At 30.1% G+C, this 12,762-nt stretch overlaps 1 protein-coding gene across 1 annotated transcript; it reads left to right on the top strand.

Annotated features, from left to right (window-relative positions):
- The first annotated feature begins 2,880 nt into the window (after positions 1 to 2,880).
- Positions 2,881 to 10,762, top strand: LOC100776982 (probable sphingolipid transporter spinster homolog 2). The gene is made up of 16 exons (XM_003532536.5): positions 2,881 to 3,463; positions 3,791 to 3,919; positions 4,165 to 4,266; positions 5,336 to 5,440; positions 5,555 to 5,630; positions 6,310 to 6,384; positions 6,699 to 6,801; positions 6,880 to 6,942; positions 7,880 to 7,961; positions 8,228 to 8,319; positions 8,514 to 8,590; positions 8,801 to 8,914; positions 9,093 to 9,212; positions 9,396 to 9,524; positions 9,751 to 9,829; positions 10,445 to 10,762. The coding sequence occupies exons 1-16, from the start codon at positions 3,336 to 3,338 to the stop codon at positions 10,582 to 10,584; spliced, it is 1,614 nt and encodes a 537-aa protein (XP_003532584.1). The 5' UTR covers positions 2,881 to 3,335; the 3' UTR covers positions 10,585 to 10,762.
- The last annotated feature ends 2,000 nt before the right edge of the window (positions 10,763 to 12,762 follow it).

The following is a 12,762-nucleotide window of genomic DNA, read 5'->3' as shown; positions in this document are numbered from 1 at the left end:
AAGATAATCTCTTAAATGAATTTTAATTTCTCATATGATTAGTTCTTCATTTCGACCAAAGAATACACTTTGATTAACCAAAAAAAATAATAGACTTGAAAAACAATAACATCCTACTTATTGACATAATTTGTAGTGTTCATGATAGACTTCTATTTGTAAAAACCTCACCTCAACTAATGTAGCTAGTGTGCAAATTAATTTTGGACTGCTTTACTGCTGAAAATTAAAAGGAAAATAAGTCCAAATTGCGTCTCACATGCTAAGTTTAAAACTTAAATTAATAATGCATTGCTTTTAGTCGTAACTTATTCAAATGAAAATAAATCTGACAAAGCAGTTGATGCGTATTTTTGCTAAATCACATGTTACTCACTGTGCAATGCACAAAATCTTGTTGGAACCGTAACTTTCGTGACGTAAAATCGGACGCCAAGATGCTTTATGTAATTCTCTCGGGATAAGAGATATAATATCATCGCATTGATTAAAAAAGACATTTTTTTCAAATATAATTTACAAGTCTGATTATCAATCAGAATAGATTTCTTTTTGTCTCAAAAACCTCAGTCATTATATTCTCAAATTCATTCTTTTCAATGGAAGTTTCATATTTTTTACACTGTGCCAGAAGTGAATGTCTGATATTTTTGCGAAGAAAACTTCCACTTAGTGTGACATTGAGTTAAAAGGTTGTCCGATGATATTATTGTCTTGTGTAATTATATATGTGCTTTGCAGTTTTTGTTCACTTGTAATTCTGCTATTTATTTTTTCTTCATTAATAAAAGAAATTAATTATTTTCAATAATGTAAATTTGTATTGATATTTGTACTATTTAATTATTAAATGAAATAATCACATGTTTTCACTTTTTTTGAGATTGCAAATCTTTTTTTGGTGAGAGATAGCAAATATATTTAGGCTATCTTTGTATAAATTTTTCTATAAGCACTCATGGGAGAAGAAAATAAAATAAATAAATTATTTTTTATAAATTAAAATCAACTTATATCCTTTTATAAATATATATATATATATATCTTCTTTTATTTATATTTGATAAATTAAATTATAAAAAATTTATTGATTAAAAATTATCTTATATCATATTTTAAATATAATATAATTTAAATATTCTATAAAATATTTATTATGAATTTTAATTATATAAAATAAGTATTTATCATACACAGCGAACATATTAAAATATTAGTTCATAGTTTTTTTGGTATATAAATACTAGATCATATATAATTGAATTTAAATTAATTTTCGATAGCCATATATAAATTTGTTTTCTTTTCGAAAAGTAAAATTGAAGGTAATTGGAAACTCTTTATATTACTTGATTTCTCTCAAGAATTTTGTTTATTAGGCTTTTAGAAAGAATGTAAAATCATTAGGCATCATCATCTTTTTCTTTTTTGTGTGTTTATCACTAACTTACTCTACCATGATCTTACCATTTTTTTTATCATCGTCATTATCAATCAATTACTATATTTTTATTCTACCATTATCTTATCATTTTTTTTATCATTATCATTATCAATCTATTACTATATTTGTTATGGACTTTCACTGTTTTAGTCTTACCGTAATCTGAAGGGGTGAATTTGCCGTTCACGTTCGAGGTAGACTGAAAATTGTAGAATTAGTATTCAACGTGGTTTTAATTTAAACGAAAATACAAACAGGCACCGAATCTTATTTTATCTAAATTATCTTAAAGTTCAATTTTCTGTGATCAATCAATTGCATTGTTATCATTTAGGATTCTAAATTTACCAACCTACCATCGTGTAGCCTTTTTCTTATGCACATTTTATTAGTAATAATAAACTATAAAAGTATCCCTAAAAAATAGAACTATAGAAGTATATACGAATTAGATGCCAAAATAAAGGTATGTTCTAGATTCTAATTAAATGCTACAACTCACTCATAAAAAAAAAATCTACAACTCAACCTCTTATCTTCTTTTTTAACAAGTCAACCTCTAATGAACCAATAAAAATTGATTGAGTAGATATCAAACAAATTTATTCTAAAAGATATGAATTCAATTCTAGTGTGGAGGTTAACCTAATGAATAATCCGAGAGGTCTTATCCTTCCGGATGTTGCTAGGTGCACCCAGCATTTAATGGTAAAAGTAAAAAATACTTCTACATAAAAGGCTTATGGATTAAGTTAATTCGTATGTCTAAAATATCAATATACAGATCAACTTGATCTGTATGCTTAAAATATCATCATATGGATCAATTTGATCCATAAAAGGCTTACGGATCAACTTGGTTCATAATCTTTTTACAAATCAACTTGATCCGTATGCTAAAAATATCAACATACGGATCAACTTGATCCGTAAGAATTTTACGGATCAACTTGATTCGTAAGAATTTTACGGATCAACTTGATCCATGTGTTTAAAATATCAATATATGGATCAACTTGATTCGTAAAAGGATTACGGATCAAGTTGATTTGTATGCTTAAAATATCAACATACAAATCAACTTGATCCGTAAGGATTTTATATATTAACTTGATCCGTATGTTTAAAATATCAGTATATGGATCAACCTGATCCGTATGTTTAAAATATCAACATATAGATCAACTTGATCCGTAAACCTTTTACGAACCACTCTCTAACACACACACCTAACACAAATGAGAGGCAATTTTGACATTTTGAAAAAATGCTGGGTGCTCCAACAATAATGCTGGGTGCACCTAGCAACACCCTAAGATCCCGAACCCAATTCATGTAACATTTTCATCATAAAAGAAAAAAGAAGAAAAAAAACTCAGCATCTTATAATAGATAAAGTTATAAAAGAATATTAAAATAATAAACTTCAAAATCACGAGCTCCAGCTAATCATGTGCTGAAACAATCTATTTGACCTTAAATTTCGGAAAATTTTATAAGATTACAAAAAAATAGCAACAGAAAATGAGAGAGAGAGTGAGTGAGTGAGTGAGTAGGACAAATAAGGATTCAGAATCACAAAAGCAAAATCGTCGTTAACAGCAAACACCACCTGGACTTCTAATTATATAACACAAATCCCATTTCTCAGCAATTCTGTTCATTTATGATAAGGAGAAAAAGTGTCATCTCAGCACGTTGGTGAAACCAAGAAGAAGAAAAAGAACTTTGGGTTTTGGGTTGGGTGAAGGAAGAAGAGCAATGCCACTGCTTTCTCTTTGACCATTGCTCTCATTACTTCAACCACCTTTCAATTTCCAATTTTTAACAAAAGGGTCTTTCTTAAACTATATAATATAGGATTTTTAAAATTATATATTATTATATTGGTATGGCACAACAACAAGAACATGAAGGAAAACCAGAGTCTTCTTCCTCTCAACCTGAGTCTTCTTTGGAACCAGACATGGGCACCAAGTCCACAATGATTCCGTCAACTTCATGGTTTACACCAAAGAGGTAAAAAAAACTTTTTTTTTTTAACTTTTTCGTTAACAGATCTGTGCTTGAAATAAAAGGAAGAAAATTTTGAATTTTTGTGATATGGGTATGTGTTATGGAAAGGGAGTAAGTCCGGGTATGTTCCTTTTTTTAATTCTTTTCAATTTTGTGTGATATTGGGGTGTTTTTTGTTCTTTTAAATGTTGGTGATGGATTTGTGTTGTTGAGTGTTGTGTTATTCGTTTTTGATGATCAGGGCAGGTGTAGATTAAGTTGAAATTTGAAAATTCAATGCTTTTGTGTATTTGAAAATTTTCTTGATCTGTTTAATCTTGTGCTGTGTAGGTTACTGGCTATATTTTGTGTGATCAACTTGTTAAACTATTTGGACCGAGGAGCGATTGCAAGCAATGGGGTTAATGGAAGTCAACGAACTTGTGAAGGCGGTACCTGCAAATCTGGAACAGGAATACAGTAAGTTTAAGATATTCTAGGATCTTTGAAATAAACAGTGACACCTTATGTATTTGTCTTAAACTTTGGTATTAAGTTTTAGATGGAAAATTCAATTTATACTCAGCAAGTTAACTATTTGCCTATGAGTTTTCCTTGTGTTTTGTGCTTATGACATACTATTGTAGTATGATAATATGGAGCATTAAATTTTCATAGCTTAGTAGTTGTAGTCTTGACTTACATCATTCTCTACTTCCATACAGGGGGGATTTTAACTTGAACAATTTTGAGGATGGAGTTCTATCATCTGCTTTTATGGTTGGACTTCTTGTGGCTTCTCCAATATTTGCTTCTCTAGCAAAGAGGTAATGATTGTTCTTACCGAAATAGTTGTTACATATTCCTGCTATGTACCTTTGATACGACACATAGTCTTGTGGTTAAGTCTTAATATCTCATAATACTGGATAGATTTTATCTTGGTACCAGGGTCAGGGGCCATAGATTTTATCTCATCATTTTAAATACATTTCTTTTTTAAAACTGATTAATGATCTTACAGACATTCACACATAATAGTCCTGTCCCTGATGATTGAGACTTGAGAGATTTACTATTTTTTGTTTGTACCAAAAATTCCAAAGGTGTACCATATCCCACTTAGATGCCACAAGGTGAAAGAGGAGGGGGTGGGGGCACAAAAAAAATAATTTACAGCAACTTTTGTACTCTTCACCTCCTGTTTGGCATGTTGTATGTGAAGGTCCTTTGGCATTATGGTGATCAAAGTAAATAATCTACTTGAGACATAGTTTACTTGAGTTCTTCCCACTCAACCATCCAGCTTTGTGGTCATCCTTCTTTAGACTCAGTTATGCTGGCAAACTCTGGTTTTTGTCTTCTCCATATAACTACAGCGTTGTTACGGTTAAAAGATTAACATACGGATAACTAATTTATTATATATACATTAAAGTTCAAGCCTAAAGGCTGCTAATATTTTTTGTTTAGTTTTCTTGAACTATGTATCAGCTACTGCTTGTTTGCCTGTTGGATTCTTTTAGCTTTATTTAACTTGAATATTCAACCTCTAATGCTTCAGAAGATATATTGTCAATTCATGAAATTATGAAACTTCTGAAAACTGAGCAAGCTTTTGAACAATCATTGATCTGTTATATTGAAGTCCAAAATGTCCCCTTGGTATGACTTTTATAATGTTTTGCAGATTAAGCCACACATAAAGTTTAGCTTAACCATTTTTTACACCTATTTTCCATTAAATTTAGGTTCCTATGTTTGTTTGACATAATCATCCAATAATGAAAATTTCTGACCTCTGTCATGCACACCCACTATCATTTATGTGATTTGTAATTGTCATCATTGGTATAGATAAATGTTTAATCATTATATAATTCATATATTTTGCAGCGTAAACCCATTTAGACTAATTGGAGTGGGATTATCAGTTTGGACCCTTGCAACCTTATGTTGTGGTTTCTCTTTCAATTTCTGGTCCATTGCAGTCTGTCGCATGTAAGTGTCTTCAGTTATTTATTGAACTCTATGGTTTTTGCATTGAATACATTCATAGTACATGATGTAAGAATCTTCATATTTTTTTCCTTATACTGTTGTATTTTTCTACAGGCTAGTTGGTGTTGGTGAGGCTTCATTTATGAGTCTTGCAGCACCTTTCATTGATGACAATGCCCCAGTTTCACAGGTTTGTTTCTGTCCCTAGTAACGATCTTAGAATGCCTTTATTGTCTGCTATGCTCATGTGTAGCCATCTTATACAGTTTAGTTATTGAGCATTGAAGTAATTGTTTTATGGAATCCTGGTTCAATTAAAGCTTCATCTACAAATATGATGTGAAAATATGTTGTCTCCAGTGGGTCATAAATAACTGTGATGCTATTTGCTTTTTGCAAATGCATCTTCTATTCAATCCTTAGAATATCTGTTTTAATAAGTTGTCAGTGCTTTTTGTTGGTTGTCCATTTTGGCAAAACCTTCATTATCTAAAAAAATGGCTTATGTGTCAAAAACATGATCCAGCTTGGACATTACATAACTAAAAATGTAACAAATACTGTTTCCAGCGTTTAGAGAATATTAAAGCTAGCACTGAATATTGATCAAGTTGACTCAACTTTTTATTGCCATTTAATGTTATTAAGCATTAATGTGGAATATTAGCTTTAATCATTATAGAGACTTGATCTACATTAGTTGTATGTTTGCTTCCTTTCAACATTTTCATGCTTTATAGATATAGTCTCTGATAAAACCGACTGATGTTTTCCTTGCCCTTCTTGGTAGTTGAAATGTTATATTTCATTATGATTGTTATCTGTTTTCTTTATGGTGGAAACCTATCTTACAATGGTGTATGTCTCAGAAAACGGCATGGCTTGCTATATTTTACATGTGTATACCAGCAGGATATGCAATTGGCTACATCTATGGTGGTTTGGTAAGATTTCCTTTGGTTTTAATGCCAGTATTAAATTCTAGTTGTAAAACCTATAATGTAAGTACAGAGGAAATATAATTCTCTATATAAATTTTGAAAACTAAATGAAAAATAAAATGTTTTAGATACGAAAATCTTAAATCGGAAGGTCCTTAAAAGTAGAAAGGGAATGTAGGTAAAGAAAATCTTGGATGGCAAGATGTGGAACCCTCTTTTATCAGTACTTATACTTTAGAAACAATCTTGTATATCTTCTATTTTTCTTGCCATTAAATTGCTTTTTCTTATTTTATCCTTTCATTGTTTATAAACAGGTTGGAAACCATTTTGGTTGGCGTTATGCGTTTTGGGTGGAAGCTATATTGATGTTTCCATTTGCTATTTTGGGATTTTTTATGAAGCCTTTGCAGTTAAAAGGTGCACATTCTTCTCCTGCATTGATTTCTTGCAGCTCCATAACTTCGTTTCCCATCACTAAACTACTTGTGCATCCAGGTTTTGCCCCTACTGATTCAGAAAAGGCACTGATACTGGAGACAGTGGTATCAGAAGTTCCAGGTACTGTTATGTTTTAGAGTGGAGCTACATAGCCAATGAAGTTCCTATAATTTGGAATTTATTTACTGGACTTGCATCTAATACAAATTTATGCTGATAAAAAATCTACAAAGAAAGAGTAGTAAGACTCAGGTTCATGATCTACCCTATACATGGCAGCATCTCCACCATTTAACATATAATTTAAAATTATAAATATGTGCACGCTATTAAATTTAATATTAGATGTACTACTATGCATAGGGTTCACCATGCACCTAAGTCTATAATAACACTACTTGTATGTGGCAGCATATCCCCTTTAAACATATAATTCAAAGTATGTTCTTTATAAAGATGTCGGTAATCAAGAATTTTTACTTTTTAGCTGTAGACTCTTACCAGCTTATCCCTATGTTATTCCTTCATTGCTCCTTTAAACTTATTTTTTCCCTGGTTATTTCTCTTGTACCCTGTAATACCTTTTATTATTATTATTATTATTGGAGGATTCCTTATCCTTCTTTTCTATATTTCTGTGGTATTATTGTGACTTTCCTTTATCTGCAAAAATGATAAAATCTATTCCTCTCCTATGAAGCCCTAGTTGTTGAGCAAACTTTCAGATTAATGTTTTATCAAACAGCTAGGTTTACTTGTTTTCAAAGAAAACAAGTAGGGAGAAGAGACATTTTTCTTTATAAAGATGTAAATGTATACTAATCAAAATTCAAAACTACTCTTTTGCTCAAAGTTTCAAAATTGTCTATGTTTGAAGTGTTTGTAGCCATTCCCCTCATGATTGTGTGGAAAGTAATATACTTTTTCTCTGGGGCAGGCTCAACTCTCACTAAATTTCTTTCAGTTAACCAAATTTTATGTTTCTATTTTGTTTATCTGCTTCTGATTCACAATATCTTTTGTTGAACTTAACAAAATTCACATATTTGATGAAAAGATGTCGGGGTTTCAAATGGAAAAGATGAAGCGTTGTCCTTGAAGGAAGAGTTCAGAGACAAAAGCTCACATGAACCTTCCAGGTGAGAACAGTACCCCTATCCTATTTAGTGGTGTTTTTATATGGAGTGTATGGCCTATTGGTCATTATAGTTCATTGAGGCATTTTTCCTGTCAGTGTTTCTTGTCTTTAAGAATAAAGCTCTCTCCCTCCAGCTGACAATGATTATTTCACCATCCTTCTAAACTAATTTCTTTTTCCCTCTATTGATTTATTGTATGTATCTGACATCACTCACTGACTGATTTATATAAAATTATATTTTGTTTGTTTCCTGTCTTATTTTAGGTCAAAATGTGCAATATTAGATCAGTTCTCAAGATTTCTGAAAGACATGAAAGAACTTTTGCTTGATAAGGTTTTTGTTGTCAATGTTCTAGGTACTTCTTCCTCCTTCTGATCTACTATATGCATCAATTTATTTATTGATTTAATTTGTGTTGTTAAATTCATCTTAGAAGCTGCCATTTGACTAGCTTACTTCTTTGTGAACTTCATATATCAATCTCCTCTACCTATATGTATAATCATATTGTTTTGCCACATCAATTAATTCTGTTGCATCTATTTACAGGTTACATAGCATACAACTTTGTAATAGGTGCTTACTCATATTGGGGCCCCAAAGCTGGTTATAGTATATATAACATGGTGAGATTTTATTTCGGCTATTGACCACAATTAGCTTAAGATTTTATTAACGTAGCTGTTCCTTCTTTCCTTTATATCTTTTTACTTGCTTAAAAATTAACCCAAATAAGTATATACCAAGTAATTTTATAATTTTCTGGTGAAATGCAATATTATTGTTGTACTATTATTATATTAAATTATTGCACTAAGAAAAATTTACTTTGGCAGACTAATGCAGATATGATGTTTGGAGGAATTACTGTTGTATGTGGGATATTGGGCACCTTAGCAGGAGGTCTTGTTCTTGATTTCATGACTAACACAATATCAAATGCATTTAAGGTTGGTATTTGAATCCAGAGTGTTTTTTACTTTTTTAACACTAATTTTCTATAATACACCCATCTAAATTGTACATGTGCAATGATTCAAGCTGTAATGATCTCCACATAAATGTCGCTGCTTCGATTCTCATAGAAATTCCATTGCTGTTTCCTGATCATTTTCAATTCTCTTGCAGCTTCTCTCATTAACAACATTTATTGGTGGTGCATGCTGTTTTGGTGCTTTCTTATTTAAAAGCGAGTATGGCTTCCTTGCCCTTTTTGCTTTTGGTGAACTACTTGTATTTGCCACTCAGGTAATTCACTTCCTCATGTTTACCTTTTTATAGTAAGACATGCTAGACTATATAGGTGCTTATCATGTTAGTATTTCAACTACTGTGTTTGAGTATTCCTTTATTAACTGAGTATCTTGAAGTTCCTAAGTTATATTCTTAATGAATTATTATATTTCAGTGATCTTATAATTTTCTTTTTAGGGTCCTGTGAATTATGTATGTCTCCATTGTGTTAAACCAAGTTTGAGGCCGCTGTCTATGGCTATGTCTACTGTTGCTATTCATATCTTTGGAGATGTGCCTTCCTCACCTCTCGTTGGACTTATCCAGGTTAGCTTTTTTTAAGTTGTATTCATTACAGATTTAGTGTCCTCAGGTTCAAGGGAAAAAGTTTGGCAAATGAGCTGATGCCTTTGAGGCATTATTTTGTAAAACTTTAATTGTCATTAATTACCAAACAAGAGGGATGGATAACCAGATATGCAGAGAATAATGCATCATGTCATGTATATTGTACAATACTAAAATGGTTGCTCTATACATATTGATAATGCAGGACAAAATTAATAACTGGAGAACGACTGCATTGATTCTAACAACTATATTCTTTCCAGCAGCTGCAATATGGTTTATAGGTAAGTCATTATGACAACTTCCTATTGATTTGCTACTAAAATACTACCTCCGTCCTTAAATATAAGATTCTTTTTCAATTTTATTTGTCCTTTTTTATAAGATTTTTTTAAAGTTGTCTTTTACATTAATTACTTTTTTGACTCAAATACCCTTAGTTACTTTATAATAAATGCATTATTTCTCTTATAAAGATGGAATAAAAAGACTAGTACAGAAATTAATAAGGTCGGAAAATAATTAAGTGGAAAGAGAGAGATTATAAGTCTCAATAATTTTAAGAGTAATTTTCACAAAATAATATAAATTATTAATAAATTTAATATTATTAACTATATTAACTAACTTTCTTAAAAGCTGTGAATTAATTAAAAGAGTTTTATATTCAGGGAAAAAGGTAATATCAAATTACTAATTTGTTTGACGTATCATTGAGGGTGTGGCTTTAGAAATCATATCTAAAAGTAAATAAAAACAAGTCATATTTTCAATCATACCATGATGGATGTTGCTTTGCCATATTAGAATTAGTGAAAGTACTATGGTCATAATGAACTCATAAATGTATAATATATGGAAGAGCTTTGTGAATGGACTGTGTCATGGTATTATTGCAGGAATATTTTTGCCCAGTGTGGATAGATTTAATGAAGATAGTGAGCATGAAGTATCAAGCGTGGAAAGGACAAGCACAGCACCATTGCTTGAAGAGGGCACTGCTGAAACATCAGCATCTGGTCAATCCCAAGAATGCTGATTTTTTTTTGTATATTTTGATGTCTGTCCAGCTAAAATTTGTTTCACACAATGATGGCACATTCAAATGTAAATAGCATTCTTTTTTTAATAATATTATTATTATTTTTTGGAAATTTTGCATTTTTTTTGTGTAAGTAACTTTTTGCTTTTAGTAAAGGAGAAATTAATCACTAGTCTATATTGGTTGTACGTGCCCTCTACTCTGCTAGATTATTCACCATCTTGGACATGACGACGTAAATACATGTGATATATCAATTAGTCCAAAATTTACTTTCTTCAGTAATGTATTTTTTATTTACCCTTCTGATTTTGTTATCTTTGACTGAATATTCTTACTAGCATAGTTATGAGATCAATTCATTGGGTTAGGATTTTTTTTGGTAATGATCATTGGGTTAGGATGATGTTTGAATAAAGTTTTATTAAAAGTGACAACTCTAAATGAAATATTGATATTGCTGATAAAGTTTGCATAGAATTGTAGTTTTTTTTTTATATTCTTACTAAATACTTCCGGGTACATCTATATACTTTTTTAAAAATATTTAAGGTATCTATTTTATTTTTATTTTTTTACTAAAAAAGGGTGGATCCTAGTGTTTTGATGTGGGTTATGAGTTCGAAGTCAAAAAGAGTCTTTTAGTTTTTTAGCATGCGCAAGGATAGGACTTGGTACAATGATTATTGTACTTTTGCATAATAAGGAACCTTACATTAATTATCTATATATATAAATCTGTAAAAAGAATTCTTATATGGACTAGAATTGAAAAAGCAAAAATTTGTGGGGATTAAATTTAAAAAATATAAATTTATAGGGATTAAAAATTTATTTAAACATAGTATTTAATATGTTGTGAGGATTTTTTTTAAGTGTAATTCTATGTTCGATTGCAAAAGAAGCTACTAATTTTTTACTTTGCTGTTATTGCTAATTAAGATGCAAGTGTTTTAAAAAGTCATATTTTTTAAGTTATCAATACAAAATGCAAAAAAAATAAAAATTAATGCAAAATATATTTATTTATGTTTTAAAATGAGAACAATATCCCTTTTCTCACAAAAAAAAATGTATTGTTATAATTTATTTTGCCTTTTTAATTCCTTTTAAATATAGTCGATCAAGTTGTATTGATTAATAGGTGTTATATGCTTCTGTTTTGGGTCGAGTTATATGTATTTTAGATTTTAGATACGAAGTCCTAGACTGGCTTATCACCAGATATCAGACTCTTGATCTAATGCCTCTTTGAGGTCTCGATTCATTAGCATTTAGCGAGTACATTAGTTGTTATATGACTTATATCAAAGATTTGATAGTTAGAAAGATTTGATAAAATCTAAAATCACAAAAGATCCTTACAATTTGGATAATTGTCAATGAACTTGTGTTTGAATTCTCTTGATATCTAAAAAAGCAAGAGATAATAACACACTTTTGAACACTCTATAGCCAAAGACAATCTTTAGGCCGGCTTTTGGAGGTTCCCACTTGTCCAAATAGTATAATTAATTTTTGTTGTAAAAAAGTATAATTATTTTCTTTACATAAGGTTTTTACTGTAGATCTTGTGTATAAAAAAGGAAACTTTATTTGAAGAATTTGTCTTATCATTTTATGAAAAAAAAAACACCCGTAGTCTAAAGACAAAAAGTTCACCTATCAATTTTTTGATTAATTTTTTCATTATTTATATGTGATAGTGGGCTACTCCGTCATAAAAGATGGATTATATTATATCTACGGTTAAAAAAAAAAAATCAAATTATACCAAGAATAACTTTAACAAAGATACTCCGTAATTTTTTTTTACTATTTTGCTTATAATACTTATCATATTCTTTTAAGTCTAACTATTCTAAATTAAGTTTTCTCAAGTGTACCTGACTGTCTGAGTTATATATTTTTTTATCTTGACACACTTAGTTCCGATGAAGTTTTGTCATTATGTATGGAAAACAATTAATTTATTTTGAAAAATGTTTTACCGTGTATAACTATTATGTTATGACATTCATTGTAGAAGTTGTAGAAGCTAGGCCATTCATTCGAATAAGTGACAAAATCAGCAGGAGTAGACAGTTTTCCATTTTCCATGGTTTTCAAAACATTAATTCTAAGAAACTACTATTAACGAGTTGCCCAAAGACTGTTTTTAAAAATTTTCGCCAA

This window comes from Glycine max, chromosome 8, assembly GCF_000004515.6.
Source record: "Glycine max cultivar Williams 82 chromosome 8, Glycine_max_v4.0, whole genome shotgun sequence".
NCBI lineage: Eukaryota > Viridiplantae > Streptophyta > Magnoliopsida > Fabales > Fabaceae > Glycine > Glycine max.
Note: the sequence above shows the minus strand (reverse complement) of the source record. Positions and strands in the feature narration are given on the sequence as shown.